The sequence below is a fragment of the Rhagoletis zephyria genome, unplaced genomic scaffold (genome assembly GCF_001687245.7).
Source record: "Rhagoletis zephyria isolate East Lansing unplaced genomic scaffold, Rhagoletis_zephyria_1.1 Rzeph_scaffold_00809, whole genome shotgun sequence".
Lineage (NCBI taxonomy): Eukaryota > Metazoa > Arthropoda > Insecta > Diptera > Tephritidae > Rhagoletis > Rhagoletis zephyria.
The window spans coordinates 44,370-64,353 of record NW_016157893.1 but is presented as its reverse complement, the minus strand read 5'-3'; the positions used below and the strand labels follow the sequence as shown (position 1 = coordinate 64,353).

Sequence of the window (19,984 nt, the reverse complement as noted above, 5' to 3'; positions counted from 1 at the left end):
GTTATTTACAAAAATGAATCTGTCGACAGGTTTGGAATTTTATCTTTGAAACGCCACACTTTTCTTTGAAATCGCTTTATTAGTTCTCGTGCAATAAGCGTTTTTGTGAAGCTCTAAAAATTACAACTACAACATTTGAACATAGCCCCCATACCTTAAGGTAAGACGTATTCTACGTCAAAATTCGGTTGGAAAAACGACAACTTTTTTGACGAGTCACCCTAATGTACATACATAAGTAGCTATATTTGTAGTATATGTAAATCTGTAGATGTTAATACATACTCGTACATATGTACATAAATGCAAATAATAAAACCGGAAATGTACGAATGCAAGTAGGTGCATTACACAAATCGCATTAATGAAGTTCACTTGGATTATGAAAGCTGAAGGCAATTAGGAAGTAGCTTTCATAAATTTTTTATTAAACAGCTGCATCCGTTAAGAAATTTAAAATACTGATTAGCAGTTAAGAATAAATTTAGTGTTATGTATATTTACACTTTTCTTGTAAAATTAGTTTTCTTAGTTTAAAAGAATAGCGCAATTATGCATTTTTCGTTTTGCAATTGTTATTGCTTTGTGTACTTTCTTTCTTTCCTTCGTTTTCGTGTGCACATTTCCTGGTCTTTGAAGCAAAATTCTCTAAATGTATTGTTTCACATTTGCCTGTCTGGAAAGTTTAATTCTGGCTTGCTTTTGCTCTTTTCACTACTGGATGTATGTATGAATGTATTTTTTTTTTCATTATCAATATTCATTTTATTAGAAACTGTACCGCTTTCCATAAATTCTTTGTACACAATATGTAATTAGTAGGTACACACATTTTCTTATCAATGTCAATCGATTTCCAATTACTAAATTAAGCGAAATTTCACTCACCCTCCTTCGATTCCTCGTCTTTGGCTTTAATACCCGATAACTTTAGTATCTATGATGGATGATTACCGTGTGATTGCTGATTTGCGTCAACGGTACCCAGTTTGATATTATTTCATACATATTTATTGTATATACACATGTATATATCTTTCTTTAAAAACTTTACCTTTGTACTTAATACATATTTATATTTGTTTAGATACCTACTTATAACATTAGACTGCATCACTCTCCATACAAAAAAAATCGGTACTATTTTTCCATTGGAATTATAAAATCTATTATATTTTAAGACGTCCACCAAAGTATTTCCAAAAATATTAAGATTTACGTGAGCTGGACCGATTTGATAATACCTCTAAAAATGTAGTTTTTTATGAATAAAAATAGTTTCTTAAAGTTTTTTTTCGAAAAAATCCCCTCAAATGACAAGCTTAAAAGCTTAAGCTTAAAAAAATTGCATAAAAATATTAAAAAAAAATTAAAAAAATATATAGTTTTATGCAGATTTTTTTCAAAGATTGGTATAAGAAAAACTTGAATAACTGAACCTAAACTCTTTCGATTTAGACTAAAGACGTGTCATTGGAAAATATTTTCTCACCCTTTTTATTTCTTTGCTAATGAACTTATTCAATGGATGAAAGAGAAAGGTAGGATGAACGAACGTAATTCAAAGTTGGTATTTGGGGGGAGAAAAATTGGGACTCGAATGCCTTTTTTTTGGACAGAAATAAAAACAGTGTGAAAATACCTTTCTACTGAGATCTCATAAGTCTAAATCAGAATAGTTTCGGCCCAGTTTTTCAAGTTTTCCGTAAATCAAGCTTTGAAAAAAGTAAAAAAACAGCATCAAAAATTTCATTCTTACGATTCCGTTGAAAAGATTTTTAAATACTTTTATGCAGATTTTTTAAGCTTAATCTGCTTTGTCATCTGAGGGACTTTTTTCTTTAATAATAAATAAAAAAGTAAAGTTCTTTAAGAAACTATATTTATTCATAAAAAACTCAATTTTTGGAGGTATTTTCAAATCGATCCAGCTCACTCAAATCTTAATATTTTTCCGAAATATTGTGGTGGACGTCTTAAAATAGAATAAATTTTCTAGTCCCGGCGTAAAAACCGAAACTTTTTTTTGGTGATGCAGTCTAATGTACATGCATTCATATTTTAATAAATATGTACACACATCTCTATTTATACAAAAAACTCGTGCAAATTTGTATATCAGTTGTTTAGACATACCATTATAAAAATTAGCGATAGTGTATATTTTAGGCTTATTCTTTATTTAACTGCCGCACCTCAAAAGATTTTCTTATCTTTTCGAAATCTTTATTACATTTTTGAGGAACGTGTTTGACTTTCTGTATCATCAATTTGTAGACTGCTTCTGCTTATGTTTATATTTTTAGAGATAAAGTTATTAGGTAGAAAGTGACTCTTCTTTAGATCATATCTCATTCAAAGCTCTTTGACATATCGTTAGCATCCCTAGTAATACAAGGCAAGTGGTTTTAATGGTCTCCGTAGGCACAAATGAAAGCACTTTTTTACGCGTCATTCACTAGACGAAGACGAAAATATTTACTCAGATGTATTTTTAATAGATCTCTATCCCAACAACAATTATCTTAGATGCATTATGCAGACCGGGAAGTTTGAAACCTTACCTTCGACACCATGACATCAATGCCTCAGTACTTTGGTTTTCGTATAATTTTCCAGCCTATTCAAAATCCATCCAATTAATTTATTCATATTCATCCAGGTTATACATATGTACATATGCAGTTATTGATAAACTTACTTCTAGAGATGTTATAAAAGGTATAGATTTTGTTATCGTTATCGCAAATAATTTTCGCTTATATATATTATCCCTACCGTTTTCGATCATCATAATCAATATGATTATCATAGTCGATATGTTTATGTTTTTCGACATTATTAAGTTATCGATATTTTTGAAATCAATCATCAATTTTAGCCTATTCCAATCCACTAAATTCATTTAAGCTATATTTATCGATACAAATATTTCTATTGATATTATCGTAAGTTTTCGACTTTGTTATCGCTATCGCTAACAGTTTTTGTTATCATTATACCAATCGTTTTCGATATGATAGTCATAACAGATAGTTTATCGGTAATTATCGTTATCGACACTGTTAAGTTATCGATGTTTTTAAAATAAATTTTCTTATATTTTATCGTTTCTGTTTTGTATACTAATAATATCAGTATTGATTTGCTATCGATAAATTTATCGTTTTTATTCTGGTAATCACTTATACATATTTCTATTTAGCCGAATTCAAAAACAGAGGAGGTTATCAATTCAACGGAATAATAATTTTTTTTTATGTATGTTTTTTAAAGTACCCATACCTACTAATTTGGTTTAAAATTTTTATGTGAGAATTGAAGTCGGTTTTGTTTTTTGCTAAAAAAAATATTTGTTTTTTTGGCCATAAAAATAAATTTTTCAAATAAGAGTTCTACAAAATCTATCTTTTTTCATTTCTGTCGAAATTCTTGAATATTTATATTTGGCATGCATAACGTGTGACCGTATGTTCATATTTTTGGCACAATCATTCATTTTTTTATTATTAATTTTTTACTGATAAATATTTGCTCTTTACGCAAAAAAAGCCGTAACTGACTAAACTTTTTTATTGCTCAAAATGATGCGGGGACTTATAATTCGATGAAATGCAATACATATATGTATGTATGTATACCTAGTACATTTAAAGTTTCTTATCGCTTCCTTTTTAACCGACTTCCAAAAAAGGAGGAGCTTATCAGTTCGTCGGAATATTTTTTTTTATTTTTTATTTTATTTTTTTATGTACATATGTTACCGCATAACTTTGGACCACGTCAACCGATTTCGAGAATTCTTTTTGCATCGGAAAGGTAGTGTCTCAGAGGTGATCCCATACTATATCTGGTTAAGATTCGATCAGTGGATCATGAGATATATATATATATATATTTTTTTTTTTATATGAGAGTTGAAGTCGGTTTTTTTTTTGCTAAAAATTACTTGTTTACCTTTGCGCTCAGATGTTGCTCACTTATCGATTTTAACACCTTACCACAAACACGAACGCAAGTTTGTTCCAAAGCTAAAACAAAAAGTTGTAGATGTACATACATACATATAAGAACAACAATCAAATCAACTAAATGGTGTTGGTTAGCTGGCGGGCCTCCAATTGCATAAGCACTTTTATATTGTACATATGTATATATAAATATGTACGTATACGTTGTGTGTGTATGTATTTGTATGTTTAGAGCGCCAACGAAAGCGAGAGGGCGGCGAGCCCTCTCTCTAGCTTTTTTGCAAGTTTTTTTAGTCATTCTTATTTGTTGATAAGAAAAGAGCGCTTTGGGGGGCCGAGAGCTGACTTATGTACATATATAACAATGTACACATGATATAGAATTGTATACATATGTATGTACATGTGTATGTATGTATGCAGCCGTACAGGCTTTGTTCTTGCATAAATTAAAAAATTAATAAGAACTTTAAATATTCTTTTTCTGTGTACTTGACAAATAGTGGAAAATTACCCAGTGTATTTTTGTGACTAAATTTTTAATTTTATTTTTTTTTTTGATAATTGAATAAATATAATGGAAATTTTTATTCTTGAAAGCACATGCTGAACCAGTATTGAACTACAGATAAGCAAGATGCTGAGATAAGAGTGTATGACCTCAAGGAAATAGCACACTTCTTAAACTAATTGCCAGTTTGATGTAAATATGTATACGTTTAATAAATCTAGAAAAAATCATCTGACAACAGCAGCAGAGCACAATCTTATCTATATATTCTTTTAGTGCTTTTGAGTTTAAAACCATCTCGCCGAATAGTGGTGTTGTAGAAAAATCGTTGCATGGAAAATCAATGCTATTGTCAAATGCATCTACCAGTGACGATCTAAGATATCTCTTAAAAGCCCATAGGCTCAGGGTAATTTCTTTAAACTCATCGCCATACTTCTTACATTGACTTTTGGTTTCATCCATTTGCTTGAGTAGTTATATTCCAAGTGGTTCCCTTGGCTCATCTGCCAGTATCAGCCACTACCAGCGAGTTGTTGACCTTTTCACTAAAGACTCTTGAATCCAGGCTTGCCTAAAGTACAGTAAAAAGGGTGTCTTTTTTCGATTATCTCATCAGAACTCAGAAAAAATATACCATAGTGCATTGAATTTCTTCAATGGACAAAAATCTGCCTGCAGCGTTGTAGGCCTCCCCGTAAGAAATTTCAAGCTTACTCTTATTAATGCCTATGAAAGTTAATTTGCAAAGTGGCGCTGTTATCTTCCAGCTGCCATTTTTGCGATGAAGCTTGGTTTACGACAGCTTGCTTTTCTGAATAGCTTGCAATTTTATAGCCTTAAAGCGAAAATCTATCTTGATGGATGAAACTGTCAAGTTGACTTATCGCAACACAATTTGCGCACTTGACTTTGACTTTTACCATTTACCATTTGCAATTTAATTCTAAATTTAATTACTTGCAACTTGTTTACTTATTTTTCTTTTATTCTTCTTCTCCACAGGATCAAGAAAACCTACTCGGCAGCAGCATGGTTCACGGTACGAGTGAGAGCAACTCAAAGACCCTACCACAATATGTGGCCGCTTTGTCAGCTGCTGGTGGCGCATTTGCCGCTGGTACACTGCTCGGCTGGACATCACCCGCCGAAGTAAAGATCAATAACGGCGCTTATGATTTTGAAGTGTCGAAAAGCGAATTCTCATGGGTTGGCTCGGCCATGACATTGGGTGCGGCGTTCGTTTGCATACCAACTGGTATACTCATCAATTTGGTGGGACGTAAGCTGGCAATGTTGTTGCTGGTGCTGCCCTTCACTCTAGGTTGGGGTTTGCTAATTTGGGCGCAAAATGTGCCCATGATGTTTGTCGCTCGTTTCCTGCTGGGTATTGCTGGTGGTGCATTCTGTGTAGCCGCACCTATGTATACGGGTGAGATAGCGCAGAAGGAGATACGTGGCACGCTTGGTAGCTTCTTTCAACTTATGATAACGGCGGGTATATTGTTTGTGTATGCCATCGGTGCGGGATTGAGTGTGTTTTGGATGAGCATCGTATGCGGTGTGATACCATTGGTATTTGGTATCATTTTCGTATTCATGCCGGAATCACCCACATATTTGGTGAGTAACTTTAATTCCTAGTTAGATAGTTAAAAAATAATGTTGAATTTTTGAGCGACACCTATTTAGCTAATACAATGTTTGTTTCTTTTTTTATGTGTAGGTTATTAAAAATAAGGATGAAGGTGCTATCAAATCCATTCAATGGCTACGTGGCAAGGACTATGAATATAAGGCTGAAATTGAAGAATTACGCGAAACCCAGCTAAAGATTAATGAGAATCAGGTTTCCTGGTGGGTGGGTCTGTCACGTCCCGTCACACGAAAGGCTTTGCTCATCAGTTTGGGCCTCATGTTCTTCCAGCAATTATGTGGTATTAACGCTGTCATTTTCTACTCGGCCAAAATTTTCGAGGTGAGTATTTAAAAGTGGAAAAGCAATGTAAGAAAGTGAAGTTGAGAGAGTGGACGAGGGATTTATTTTTTAACGAGACCACACATGTGTGCAGCTCATGGGATCCTTAAAAACCCACAGACTCTATTGATGCTTGCAAATATTTTCCATTAAAAGTTGTGTTACTTAAAAGTACGGACTATGCGGAATTTTTGGTTCATGAAACCGGCTCCTTTGCGAGCGCGTATTAGGTTATTATGTTGTTCTTCAGGCGAGCTGATCATTGGGAGTTGAGAAACGTTGCGTTTTGTTCAGAAAAAAGGCTTGCGAAACACTCTCAGTACACAAAGTTTTCCGTAGACAAGGTTCGCGGACCAAGTTAGACCATAGAGGTGTACTGCATTTCAAGTCCAATAGATCCGCTGAAGGCGACGGACGTAAACTCCTGCTGTGATCTAAGTAAATGCTACGCAGAAAGTTTCTATATCATTATTTTATCTGATTTCCGTGCATTTCAAGCAAGCGAGCTCTATAGTCCACATATTATTTGACTCTTCCGGCTACGGTTTGCAAAATTATATGAACGAACCCGCATTTTGGGCGGTATTGATGTCAAAAGTTATTTTCCAAGATTGTTTTCTGCTACCTGCTTCTGGCCAGCCCAGTATCCGTCCCTAGATCTAGGTGCGATTTCATTTGAAAAGCTCTAAGGGCTGACGGTAAGTTGTGCCAAAATCCATCAATTCTAAAGACATACTGCTCAACTTAATAAAACCTGTAGCAAGATAGCCGAACTCGTTGAACCCGAAAAGTGTTTGGAAATAGGTATAATAATTAGGTCATATACAAAGTTTAAGTCCAACCACTTGAGCCTTAAGCATCACTAACTATCAACAAAGGTCTGTAGAATCTTGTGAATTTGACTTAAACAGAGCTTGAGCTTAATTTTAAGTTAAAGTACTGATCCCGCCACCTCTCAGCTCTCCACCACTTTCCTCATACTTACACTTATCAAATCACATTTTTCCCCATATTTTTTACTTCAATTCAATAACTCTTGCTTCCACTTCCTCTCCCCCATAGGATGCGCAAACCGGCATCGATGCTAACCTCTCAACCATTGTCGTCGGCATAATGCAATTCATCGCCACTTTTGTATCCACAATTGTTGTTGACAAGCTGGGACGTCGTCTATTGTTGCTCACCTCAGGCCTTATTATGGCACTCGCTACCATTTCCATGGGTGTCTACTTTTACATGCAGGATCAAGATGCCAATTCAGTGGCCACGCTCGGTTGGTTGCCTGTCGTCAGCTTGTGCGTCTTTATTGTACTCTTCTCACTCGGCTTCGGACCAGTACCATGGTTGATGATGGGTGAAGTATTTGCGGCCGATATTAAGGGAGTGGCTGGTTCCATTGCCGGTACAACTAATTGGGCTTTGGCTTTCCTTGTAACAAAATCATTTGTGAATCTAAGTGACTCATTGGGCAAAGGACAAACCTTCTGGCTCTTCTCGGCGATTACCATTATTGGAGTTTTCTTTGTATTCTTTATTGTGCCAGAGACGAAGGGCAAGAGTTTGAATGAGATACAAGCCGAATTGGAGGGCAAGAATGCGAGCACGACGTCACAAGCAGCAGCAGTGAATGGTGCTGTTTAAGGCAAAGTCGAGATTTAACGCTAACACCCACGATTGAGAGAATACAAAGGTTGCAATCTTGTATTCTATCATTCTTGGCTAACACCTACTAAAGGAAAACCGAAAAAAACAGGGATGCATGCAGGCAGATGGATTGTGGTGTGAGAAGAGAAGCATTTCGCGGCGCAGTAGATCGCGAAGTGGCTGAAGAAGAAGAAGAAGGAGTTGAACGTATTAAAGCTTTTCAACATAAATTATTGTTCTTTTTTTTTGTTTATTGAAAAGTATTGCATAACTTTAGTTACTATCAATACACAAGCAAAACACATTCACACACATACACCGCATGTTGAATAATCATACATATGCATATATATTTACATACATACTTACATACATACAGTCTCTTAACGATTAAGTCTAAAATTAAGTATGGATGCATGCGTCTGAAAAGGACGCTAATTTATGGAAGCAAAAATTTAAAAAAAAAATAAATTAACTCCTTCGCTGCGTTTAATAATTCTACAAAGGAGAATTTACGTACATATAATTAAATTCATTGTAGATTTGTAAATTTTGTTTATGTAGTAGATTATGCGCATAAACTGTAATATTTATATTTGTGCGTCAAAATTGTTATTATTTTTTGTGTTGTTTTAAATAATTGTAAAAGTTCGTATACTCAATTTTGCTTCATTGCAGTTTTATATAGTTATTTTAATTGAATGCACTTTTAGTAGACAGCACATTAAACTGAAATTTTAAATTTTGAAAAGCAAATACTTAATTTAAAAAACAAAAAAAAAATTTAATTCTTGAAAAATCAATTGTGAAAAATTTTTTAAATCTCAATTTATAGAATTAAATTTTTTGTTAACATCTGCGTAGATATTATAAAAACACTCTCCACCCATCTCTTGTTTCGAAACGAACATGAACAGCCGAGTAAAATATAAAAATCTTGGCCCCTATCTAAGTAATTTTTAAGATATTTTTGTTTTAACAATTTAATTTAGTTCTGCAATTAAAAAAAGCGATTTTAACGCAAAAATGTATGCTGACAGCTAAACAGCTAAGAAGTTAGTGCAGTTGGCATGCGTAAATGTAGCTACCAGCGCTGAAAACAAATGAAAATGCAACTAACAGAGAAGTTAGCATAAATACGTCGGCGAATGTTAATGTAAGTAACATGCATTAACATACGCTGCAATAGAACTAACAGAGAAGACTGAAGGTCAAGGAATAAATAATCCTAAAGCAAAAAAAGCGAAATTGCTTAAATAATAACAAAATAAGCACAAACATGAAATGTTTAAAATACACTTGAATGTTATAAAATTGTAAGGCCTATTCTGAGTTAGGTTAATTAAGAAGTTACATATGTAAGCAGAATTACGGTGACACTGCAACACATTAAGGCAGCACATTAAGGCGTGCGCGTTTATTATGTGTGTCAAGGAAGCTAGTTGCATGTAAGAAGTTTGTTGGCAAGAAAATTTTGTTTGAAAATAAAATGTTGAGATTTGAAAAAATGTTAGCATTAAAACCACCGTAGTTACACAATATAGATTAACCCCAAAATAAGCATATTAGAGTTTACAAAAAACAAAAACACAATATCATTAAAAACAAAACACAAAAAGATCGTCAGCAGTAAAAAAAAAACAACTTAAAAACGCATTTAATGTATTTAGAAATCAACTTTTAGTCAAATCTATTTTGTCATTCTAATTGTAAATTGCATTTTGAAGCTTTTAGATTACATATTACATTCAGTGTTAATGCATTTTGTCTTGTGTTTAAGTAAATGCGCGCACATAGGCGTACAAATCTTTTAGAAATTTCTATTTTTCAAAAACAGTAACTTGCAACTTTTACGAAAAGCATCTTTAGCCACAAAAAAAAAAATGTTAGCAGCACTCAAATTGATGTAATCACTCACTACAAATGCATTTAGATATTTATTAATGTGTTTGTTAGTAGATCGCTTGGCACTGAGAGCTTTAAAACTTTCCGCGCACAAAGCAAAGGTTTCATTCGAAATTTTAATCGTTTTAATTTTCCATTTTATTTAAATTCGTTTGATTTGTTAAATTTTATTTTCTGTTATATGTAATTCTAATTTCCACACTAATACATAAAACATTCTATGCTAATTTAGCTTTAAGTTAAAAACAACCTATTTTGTATTTTTTAATTTATTGCCAATATGCATGCATAAATATCTACTATATAGTTACTGTGTAAAATACATATGTATGTAAAAATGCAAACACGTTTGTAAGACAAAAAGCCATGTTAATGCAAAAATATTTAATAAAGTAAAAACTATGATTTTTTGTAAAAATACATTGTTAGCGTCTTATTCGAACACGAAATTAAAACTCGTGCATACACAGGAGAATCTGCATCGGTAAGGTGGATCGTACAGAAATTAATTTTTTTGGGGCTGCCATTTTTTCTAGACTGTTGCATGCATCTTAATGTGTGTTTTTATTGTTCTGGCAGCATTTTCTAAGAAATTTGGTGTTACTTATCCTTAGGGCTCGGAATCTCGTGCAAATGCATGTTTTTACACGGCATCTTCAAAAGGAAATGGTTAAGTTAGCTTTTAGTGCATATTTTTGCATATTTTGCAGTAAATGCATGGTTTTGCACATTTTGAAAAAAAATACCTGTTTTTGCATATTTATTGCACATATATTAGTATATTTTAAAATAAATGCATATGGTTTTGGCATATTGCTTTTTTGTTTTTTTTTTTTTACAACCATTGAAATTTAGCGCGAAATCTCTTGAAAAAATACCTATAATTGTTTCCCAAATATTCATCTAAATTTCTGAAATTACCCTAATATGGGTACCGGGACATGGGTACGTTAACGGAAACGAGGCAGCGGACGAACTAGCAGGGTGCGACTCCGCACTGTATGTGTCCCACGCAAAAATTTAAGAAAACTATCACTTAAAGGCCAAGCAGCTTATTTTACTGAACAACAGAAACCTTTATGAACCTCGTGTAATGTGACGCAGATACACTTGCGGAACTGCGGCTTTCTTGGGGCTTTAGCTCTAGACTAGGTTAGGTTAGGTTAGGTTGGGCGGCAGTCCAAAGTAGGACTCAATTAAACTCAGGAACTTTTGTGATACCGCATGGGGGTTTTTTAACTAGCCCCGTTTCCCTGTAAACCACTTGGTATTTAGCAAGAATGTGCATAGGCTTCTAACGTCCACCGCTTTGAGGTTATTGAGATCGTCGAAGAAATATCTCCCAAGAGCTTTTGCTCTCCGTTTTTACAGAGCCGGGCAATAGCAGAGAAGATGTGTGATGGTTTCCTCTTCCTCTTCATCAACACAGCTTCTGCAGTAGTCGTTCCAGGGTACGCCCAGTGTAAGTGCGTGTAATCCAATCAGACAATATCCAGTGAAAACTCCAGTCACTATGCGAATGTCCTGCCTCCTTAGATTAAGTAGAGACTTGGTGCGCTGGGCGTCCATGGTGGGTCAGAGTGTTTTGACAATTTTGTTGTTGTTGTAGCGGCTACAACAACCCCGCCCAGATCGGTTAATATCTCAGTCGTTATCATCAACCTCAACTAACGGAAGCCCTAAGAAGCGTGCAGCCTCAATGGTGTCATTCCACAGGGACAAAGGCGTTAGCTGTGTCGGGTTTTCCGGGCATACGAAGAGATGTTTCGAGTCGTGGGGTGTTTATCCGCTTGTCAGACACTGTTTGGGTCTCTGTCTTTTTTCACTTGCTGCCGGAAAGAAATTTGTTGACTTTTTTCTGCTTCCAAATTTTGATTCCTATCGCTGTTGCATGATTCAATAAGGAAGGGACACGATCAAACTTAAAAGCCAGGGGCTCTATTCTGTATTGCGATTGGATACTCAATGCGATTCGAAATCCGACACGGAATTATACAAATTCATAGTGCCAAGTATTCGAATCCGAATGATTTTCTTTCCGAACTACAATACAGAGCAGACCGAAGATTTTAGAGTGATTTTCTACTGAGTACTGCCTAGTTCGGCAGCCTAGTCAATCCTTGTCAAGTTCTTCTAACGGTAGCCTCGAGAAACTTACTGTTTTGAGGTGGTCAAGTCAGAGAGATAAGGGTGTTAGCCATGAAGGTTTAACTCTGTAAATGGAGAGGTGGTGCCATGTGGAAATCCTTCACAAGCCAAATATATCTAAGGTATGTCGGGGTCAAGCATTCCGACTTTAAGAGGGTCTTTCGAAGCAGCGGAGGCTCTCAAAGTTATAGCCGTGTTATTGTTGTAGCGGCTACAACAACCCCGCCCAGATCGGTTGATATCTCAGTCGTTGTCGTCAACTTCCACTAACGACAGCCCTAGGAAGCGAGCAGCTTCTATCGGGTCGGTCCACAAGGACAAAGCCGTTAGGGTTGTTGGGTTTTCCGGGCATGCGAAGAGATGTTTCGAGTCATGTGGGGTCTCTCCGCATGCCGGACACTCATTTGGCACATCCTCATTCAATCTACTCAGGTAGGAGTTTAACCTGCTGTAGTAGCCAGAGCGGAGTTGGGCTATTGTCGTTCGTGTCTCCCGAGGCAGATGAAGCTCCGTCTCGTCTATATCCGGTGGCGGTATGCCTGGAGCGGCATTCACAGGTCTAGAGTCTACATAACTCGAGACTGACTCCCTGTGAATGCCGTTCAGGGCCAGTCGGTAAGCTGACGTGTCCAGAGGTTGCTTGATGAACCTCTGGACTTCGCCCGTCAGTTCATATAGATGCCTCATGACGTGCCTAGGCGAGGGCTCCTCTGCAAGCAGCTGTCTGTTTGGGTGGCCACTTCTGTGGCTCCCGATCAGGAACATTCCCACGACAGCCGGTTCTACGTACCGGAATGACTCGGGTTTTACCCGACCAAGGGCTGTTGTTTCGGCGACCTAACCCCGTTTAGGTCGGCGAAGTATCTCAGAAGGTATAGCCGTCGTTAAACTAGGTGTGCCGTCGACGAGGACGCCTAAATACTGTTTGACTTCCTTTTTGAATGGGTTGACCGTTTATTTTGAAAATGAAGGGGCATGGGATTCATACAGTGAAGAAATGAGAAAAGTAATTCCTGAACGTCATAGCCTGACGCCCATGGGGCGTAGCCAGGTAGGGGCAGGGGGGTGCTCGAGCCTCCCCTAACCTTCAAATTTTCCTTATATATATATAAAATAGTACCCTGAAATGCCAGCTTAATAGGGTCGAGCCCCCGCTCCCCCCCCCCCTAAATTTCATTCTGGCTGACACCAATAGCGAGCAGTCTTCAGCATATGAAATCAGTGAAGGCCCTCCAGTGGATAAAGAACCTTCGAATATGTGGACTTGCCTACATTGGCTGCGCTGCCGCTATGTGTTACTGACTAGTGGTGGTCACTTGTCCAGTAGCGTGGGTACGGCGGTCAAAATATACACGAAAGTTGCATCAACCAAGGACGGAGTAGAATATCAGTCATATGCTCGTCACGTTCCGGTAAATTCCCGGGTCGGGCCGGTTATGAGATCGACCCACACGCTCCAAAACGCCAGCTACGTTATTCGTTTCTCGAACGAGGTCACGGCCTGCGAACTTCGCGATCCTGGGCGCTCGAATCATACAAGTCGTGAACGCGCAACTCGTCACGTCAAAATGAATATTTCGGTTTATAACAGTCATGAACGTACTACTCGTCTCGTATACCGATTACTATCGTTCTTGGCCAATCATTCTCGTCTGAGTCGAATAATTTAAGGACCATAACTGGAGTATGGCGGGAGCCATATACAGAGAGAGAGAAATAAAGTTTCTATCAAAATACAGCTCGGCATTTAAGTTTTACATTTTATTTTTTAGAGTTAGTTACATTAATTTTTAGTCCCTGCTGGATATGAGTTATGTATGTACATATGTAGATACATATTGTTAAAATTCATTATTAACTAAATAAGCAACTCAACAACTTATTTTTAGTTGAAACATATGTATATATGCTTTGTTAGAAAATGCTACTTACAATAGATTATTGCATAAAAACGAAAAAAATCTCATATAAATACATACATAGTTGTCTACTACTTTTTAATACACACTTAGTAATTACTGTTAAAGTGCATCTTTGATAAGCCTACTTTAAGAAATGGTGTTCACTTGCACGGCACATTGTTGCAACTCCAGCTCACTTGCTTCAGCAGTTGGTTGCAACTAGTCCAGCAAATATCCATTAATGCATGGCAAACCAGTGGGCACATTTTGCTGATATTTATGATAATCTGAGCGAAAGAAATTTAGTAAAGTAATTTCCTCCATGTAAATGCGATCGTGGAAGAATTTCCACGAGACAATCGTGTAGATCAATATACATAACGGATTGAGCAGTATTATTTGTGTGCCCACAGACCACCAAAACCAGCCAACATACGATGGGTGTCGCATATACGCATAAATGCCGTGTGTTATCAATTTATGATTATCAGCTTTTTCGTATTGCACCTACAAAGGGAAAGGTGTGAAAATATGTACATGAGCATTTGTATTTAGGAAGTGTCTACTCACAGGCGCCAAGGTAACTTTTACCGTGGATCCACGGTAAAACTTAGCCGAAAGAAGTTTTGTCCCACTTCTCCGGCAACACAGAAAGGAGAATTATGAGTAGTAAGGGTTATAATCCCTAAGCGCCTACGCATAAAGAAGTTCTGCCCCACTTCTCAGGCAACACATAATCCACGTAATTTTACCGTAGATCTACGGTAATTTTTACCGTGGACCTACGGTAATTTTTACCGTGGATCTGCGGTAATTTTTCCGTAGATTTCCTCGAAAGTTACCGTGGAGCGTGTGTGTAGACACTGCCATGTATTTAATAGGACGAGTTATACCAACCAAATGCGTAAAACTGTTGCGTGCAGTTATCATTGCTACTTTTCGTATAATTTCGCCAACTGTACACAGTACCACACCAATTAGCCAAATGTAATAGAAACCTTTAAAACTTGGCAGCAACCATACTTCTAGCCCGAACTCGAACCAACTAGCCACTGCTGCCAGTGCATAGTGTATAGAGTGATTCAATATAAATGAATCTACCGAAAGGCTGGTTGGATTACACCACGCAATGGCTAGAAATTCTGAATAATGGAAAAATGCCATAAAGAATGCATAAACGCCGAATTGTTTTAAATCACCAGGCGCAAAAAGTACTATAAGCACACTGATCGCTTCAACAAACCCCAAGAAGGAAGAGCGTAGCGCAATCTGCAAGTTAGTTAAGTTTGTACTACACTTTAAATGATATACACTTTATATGACTCACCTGATAGTCGTTGTCGCGCAATAAATAACGAATAACCATATTAATTAACGCATAGTATAAGATCGGCCCCCACATGACAGCACCCCAAACATCTGGTACGGTGTCATAGTAGATTTGTGGAGCTGTTGCAATAAATACAGCAAAACCTGTACCTAGATAGCAATATAAACTCAAACGCCCTTCATGGCACAATTTGGAGTCCACGGTTGTTGGTCGTTGCCCTGTGTTCATGACACACTCTTTTGACGATTGACAGTCTGGCCGACGGCTCCACTTCCCTTAACTTTTTGTTACCACGTTATTTTGTGCTTTGGAATACCTATGGTTGGTTTTTGCTTTTCGTAAGTCCTTAAATTGCCCAATTTGTGCCAATTCGTATATTAAGGATAGTTCCTTTTCTTCAGTCAAAATTTTATTTTTTTGAAAAAAAATGGATATCGAAAATTGAAGGCTGGCCAAATAAACAAAACAACAGCTGATCGAAAGTGCTGCCAGATTCGTAGAAAATTTTCCTCAAAGAAGGTAGTAGAAAAGTTCATACAATTTGTACACATTTGTCCATTAATAAATCAATACTTGCAGCAATGGCCCGTAGTCATAGTCAAAATAAAGTCGACTTTAAAGTTAGTTGCAGCTTTTTGACATAATTTTCAATGGGATATCTGTCAAAAAAGCTGCAACTAACTTTAAAGTCGACTTTATTTTGGCTATGACTACGGGCCATTATCTCCAAAGATTTACCTTTGGTATCAACCCTACAAGACAGCTGAGTATCATATGAATACTTTTTTGTTTACTTATTCTTTAGAATATTCCTGATGATATGCCAACGTATATTTCAAACGTATTCTGTTTGTCCCGGCTGTGAAATCGGATTATCCGGAATGTATAAAGAAACGCAGCTATTTGCTTTGTTTCTTAACGGATAATTATCACAAATTTTTACTGGATTCTGCTGGAAAGCGTTTCTTAAAACAAAAATTTGCAGAAGAGAGCCAAAAAGAGAGCATAAAAAACCGAGAGAGCTGCAAATATCTGCTGGCGGAATTACCGTCAACAGAAATTTGCAGTCATATGTTTAAGAAGCAGCTCTTCAAGACGCACAAGGAAAAAATTTATTTGACTTCGTTTTAATAAAACAAAATTAGTGCATCTTTATCAAAACACATTAGGGGTATTCTCTGAGTCTTGCAAAGCCCTTGCACGGTGCACGGATTGCACGGTTTGCAAAGCTGTCCCATACGAAAACCGGTTTTTACCGTGCAATCTGTGCACCATGCAAGGGCTTTGCAAGACTCAGAGAATACCTCCTATTGAAATATTGCAGAATGTATAATAACATGAACCCTTCAAAAAGTTAACCATCTCAAATCAAACTTAACCACATCACTAACTATTGCAGTCCACACTAGGGTTTGAGGTTTATAAAGGCCCCGCCAGATAGAAATTCTTTACTGCGTCACAGGAATGATTTTAACTGACAAGACGCACATAACATGGCGAGGCGGCACAATGAAAACGTTGCCGCAAACAAAACGGCTCATTTTGATTTGCCAAACGTCAGCTGGTTTGAAATCGTTCCATACATTGTTGTTTTGCCGCATTCACGCGCGTCAAAACTTGAGAGTTGGGCGATTATTAGCTCTGATCCAGTACTCCATGAACTTACAGGATTTTACACGAAGTTGCAGGAAAAATGTTCCCGTACTCCGAAATTATCCAAAATCCTGTAAATGAGAGCGACTTTTGGAGAGTTGTGTAGAGAATGAAGTTGCAAGATTTTCCCCGAACTTTTTCTTCTGGTAAAATCATGAAAAGTGTCAAGCAATCACTGGTTGACGTTTTTACATGAAATATGGGTTTTTTGTTCCCGTACTTTTTGTTGTTACTCACTTTTTACTCTCACTTCAGAGAGTAATTTTGCTGTTTGACAGTTTTACAGGATTTTTTCAGGAAAAGTATTGGATCAGAGCTTTTATCAGTTGCAGCAATGCATGTGTTGCCAATGCGGCGTCTTCTATTCAAAATCACAGAGTTAACTTCGATGTCAGTCAAAAGCATCCCTGTGGCGCAGAAAAAATTTCTATCTGGTGAGGCCTTTAGGTTTATTTTCTGTGTCGATGGTCATCTTATTGCCTTTTTATAATCAAGACGTTGCCATTTTTAACTTTATTTTCCTTTTCGATGGACATATTATGGCCTTTTTATAATCAGGCAATATAAAAAAAGAATTTTTCACCATCGAATAAATAGCTTACGTATAAACGTAGTAATAGATACTATAAATACCATTCGAAACTTAAGCGATATTTCCATGAACAACCCTACTTCTCCCGAATAAAAAGCTGTTGTTAACCCTGTTTCATCTACTGCACATTTATGGGTTATCGTTGGAACGCGATAACTTAGACAGAAAATTCATCCGATCATTATTAAATTCTGATTAGCCGAATTGAGACGTCCTGCACGTGTCTGCGCAAGTTTTTTATTAAAAAAAAACCAGCGAACAAAGGAATATTTTCCTGTTTTTGAGACTAATTGCTGCATTTAAAAGTTATTGCAAATAAATAAACATAATGGTTAGTGTGAATAGTTAAACATTTTCAATGAACATTGTGACATTTATAGTGTACTTGAAATGCGTTCTCGATGTTTCTACAGCCGGCCATCAAGCTGGTTTCACAGTCGGGCTGATTTCACATGGCTGTTGTGTAACATGGAAACAAATCGAAATTTACAATACATTTTGTAGACCACAATGAAAAAGAATATTTGCTTACTAAAAACTCACTAATTTCTTTGCAGGCACAAGCTATTAAGAAAATCTTGCCCATGTTGGACCGCATCCTGATTCAGCGTGCCGAGGCTGTGACGGCCACAAAGGGCGGTATTTTGCTTCCGGAGAAATCGGTTGGCAAGGTATTGGAAGGCACAGTTGTGGCCGTTGGACCTGGTGCAAGAAATCCTGTAAGTTAATGCGCTATAAGTTTCATACATACACATGTGTATCGTCATTTAAAGTACAAAACCGCGTATCGTCGTTCTGCAAAAATTGGATTTGCCTACGCAAACTCTTGGCTCAAACTTTATCCATTCGTCCTGAAATATACTAGCCAGAAATTCGATTGCTTTATTTAAAAGAGTGCCATTTTGAAATAAGAGTATTTCTACAGTAAAAATAATTTATGCAACCTCACATACGCGGTTTTGCATTATCTTGATCGGTTTTGCATTTTGTTGATAGGCAGTTTTGTACTTTAAACGAGGATAGAAAAGTTAAAACAACCATGTTTTCTTTTTTCAAACAGCAAAGTGGCAACTATATCCCAGTGGGCGTTAAAGAAGGCGACCGTGTGCTGTTGCCCGAATTCGGTGGCACTAAGGTAGAGTTAGATGACAAGAAGGAATACATTCTTTTCCGCGAATCAGACATTTTGGCGAAGTTGGAATAACTTTTTTACTATATTTTTTTTTTTATTCAATTGTTGAATCCTCACGCCTCATATGTGGATAGTGTAAGGCCGTCTGATGGTAGCGATAAGACGGTCAATTAAGTAGTTTGTTCCTTAGCTTGTAATTTCCATTTACTGCAGTGGACTAGTTTACAGATGTTTGTTTCACTTGTCTGCGCACTCAAGTAAACATGTTTGTTAAAATTAAAAGGAAAATAAAACGGTTTTACGCTTTGTTTCTGAAATTTTTTTTTATTTCTATTTTAAAGCTTGGTGGAAGTTGTAAATCTGCTAAATCTATTTACTTATCTAGTTTCAAGTTTGCCAGGCCATAAACTTGATTCATAACCGAACGCTCGTTGAGGCCCGGCAGGGATTCCACAACCGCGCGCTCTCTTGATAACTTCACCAATGCTTCGAAAGACCTGGGTTCCCAAATTGCAAGGTCAGCCAAAGCTTTCCTGAAAGATATTAAATAAATTTACACAGTTGCTTTTAATACTGCTTCAGCCAATAGTAGGGAATATTACTTGTTTAATAAAATGTTGTTGCGGGACAATGTTTCTTTGAATGTCTCCAATGTAATGCCATATTGTTCACAGCCGGCTTCAACACGTTTGGACCAAAGCTGCAATATGGGTATTTAGTTTACAAAAATATTAATAGTTTTAAAGATGAAATATGCGTTTTACCCACCTCCGCCATATCCAACTTTTTCAATTTGCGCCCCTTTGTGGCGTATACCAAGGCACGGTGCACATTTCGTACGGCTATAGAGTAGCAATTACGTTTACGTCCACGAAAGTGCTATCGAGTGAAGGATATATTAAACATGTTAGTTTTTTACGAATAGTAGATATGGGAAAGCTACAGAATTCAGTACTTACAGCCGCAAGCTTAAAGATTCTTCTTTTACGCCAGAATTCATCTGGTCCACGTGATCTTACAAACAGTGCTAGGGTTTGTGACACCATTTTTAATTTATTTATACGATTCTCTTAATATTTTTTTCCGCAATTTGTTATTAAAAATTTACATAACCTCTTCGCGGATAGGCGGATGAAATTTTGACATATCGAATGAATTTGAACAGCTGTTTCCCGAGTTTATTTGCAACAGCTGGTGGATTATACAGGGCCATCGACTT

At 36.7% G+C, this 19,984-nt stretch overlaps 4 protein-coding genes across 5 annotated transcripts in view; 2 read left to right on the top strand and 2 right to left on the bottom strand.

Annotated features, from left to right (window-relative positions):
• The window catches only part of nebu (solute carrier family 2 member nebulosa), a 24,528-nt gene extending 14,806 nt beyond the window's left edge, over nt 1-9,722 (top strand). The window contains exons 2-5 of one of the 2 annotated variants that reach the window (XM_017614330.1): nt 5,488-6,105; nt 6,209-6,460; nt 7,523-8,128; nt 8,187-9,722. In XM_017614330.1, coding sequence (XP_017469819.1) covers nt 5,515-6,105; nt 6,209-6,460; nt 7,523-8,101 — 1,422 coding nt within the window. In that variant the 5' untranslated portion in view covers nt 5,488-5,514 and the 3' untranslated portion in view covers nt 8,102-8,128; nt 8,187-9,722. Of the gene's footprint in view, nt 1-5,487; nt 6,106-6,208; nt 6,461-7,522; nt 8,133-8,186 lie in introns of those variants that run through there. The other variant, XM_017614331.1, reaches the window with a different exon arrangement.
• A 3,693-nt stretch (nt 9,723-13,415) lies between these two features.
• On the bottom strand, nt 13,416-15,965 carry Icmt (isoprenylcysteine carboxylmethyltransferase ste14). The gene is made up of 3 exons (XM_017614327.1): nt 15,386-15,965; nt 14,956-15,327; nt 13,416-14,565 (listed from the first exon to the last, which is right to left on the bottom strand). Exons 1-3 carry the CDS (start codon nt 15,614-15,616, stop codon nt 14,278-14,280), a joined length of 891 nt encoding a protein of 296 aa, XP_017469816.1. The 5' UTR covers nt 15,617-15,965; the 3' UTR covers nt 13,416-14,277.
• Nucleotides 15,966-17,792: 1,827 nt separating this feature from the next.
• Nucleotides 17,793-19,079, top strand: LOC108361648 (10 kDa heat shock protein, mitochondrial). Its single transcript, XM_017614326.1, has 3 exons — nt 17,793-17,964; nt 18,191-18,352; nt 18,694-19,079. Exons 1-3 carry the CDS (start codon nt 17,962-17,964, stop codon nt 18,835-18,837), a joined length of 309 nt encoding a protein of 102 aa, XP_017469815.1. The 5' UTR covers nt 17,793-17,961; the 3' UTR covers nt 18,838-19,079.
• mRpL20 (mitochondrial ribosomal protein L20) lies at nt 19,070-19,984 on the bottom strand. The gene is made up of 4 exons (XM_017614324.1): nt 19,725-19,984; nt 19,534-19,644; nt 19,368-19,465; nt 19,070-19,298 (listed from the first exon to the last, which is right to left on the bottom strand). Exons 1-4 carry the CDS (start codon nt 19,809-19,811, stop codon nt 19,139-19,141), a joined length of 456 nt encoding a protein of 151 aa, XP_017469813.1. The 5' UTR covers nt 19,812-19,984; the 3' UTR covers nt 19,070-19,138.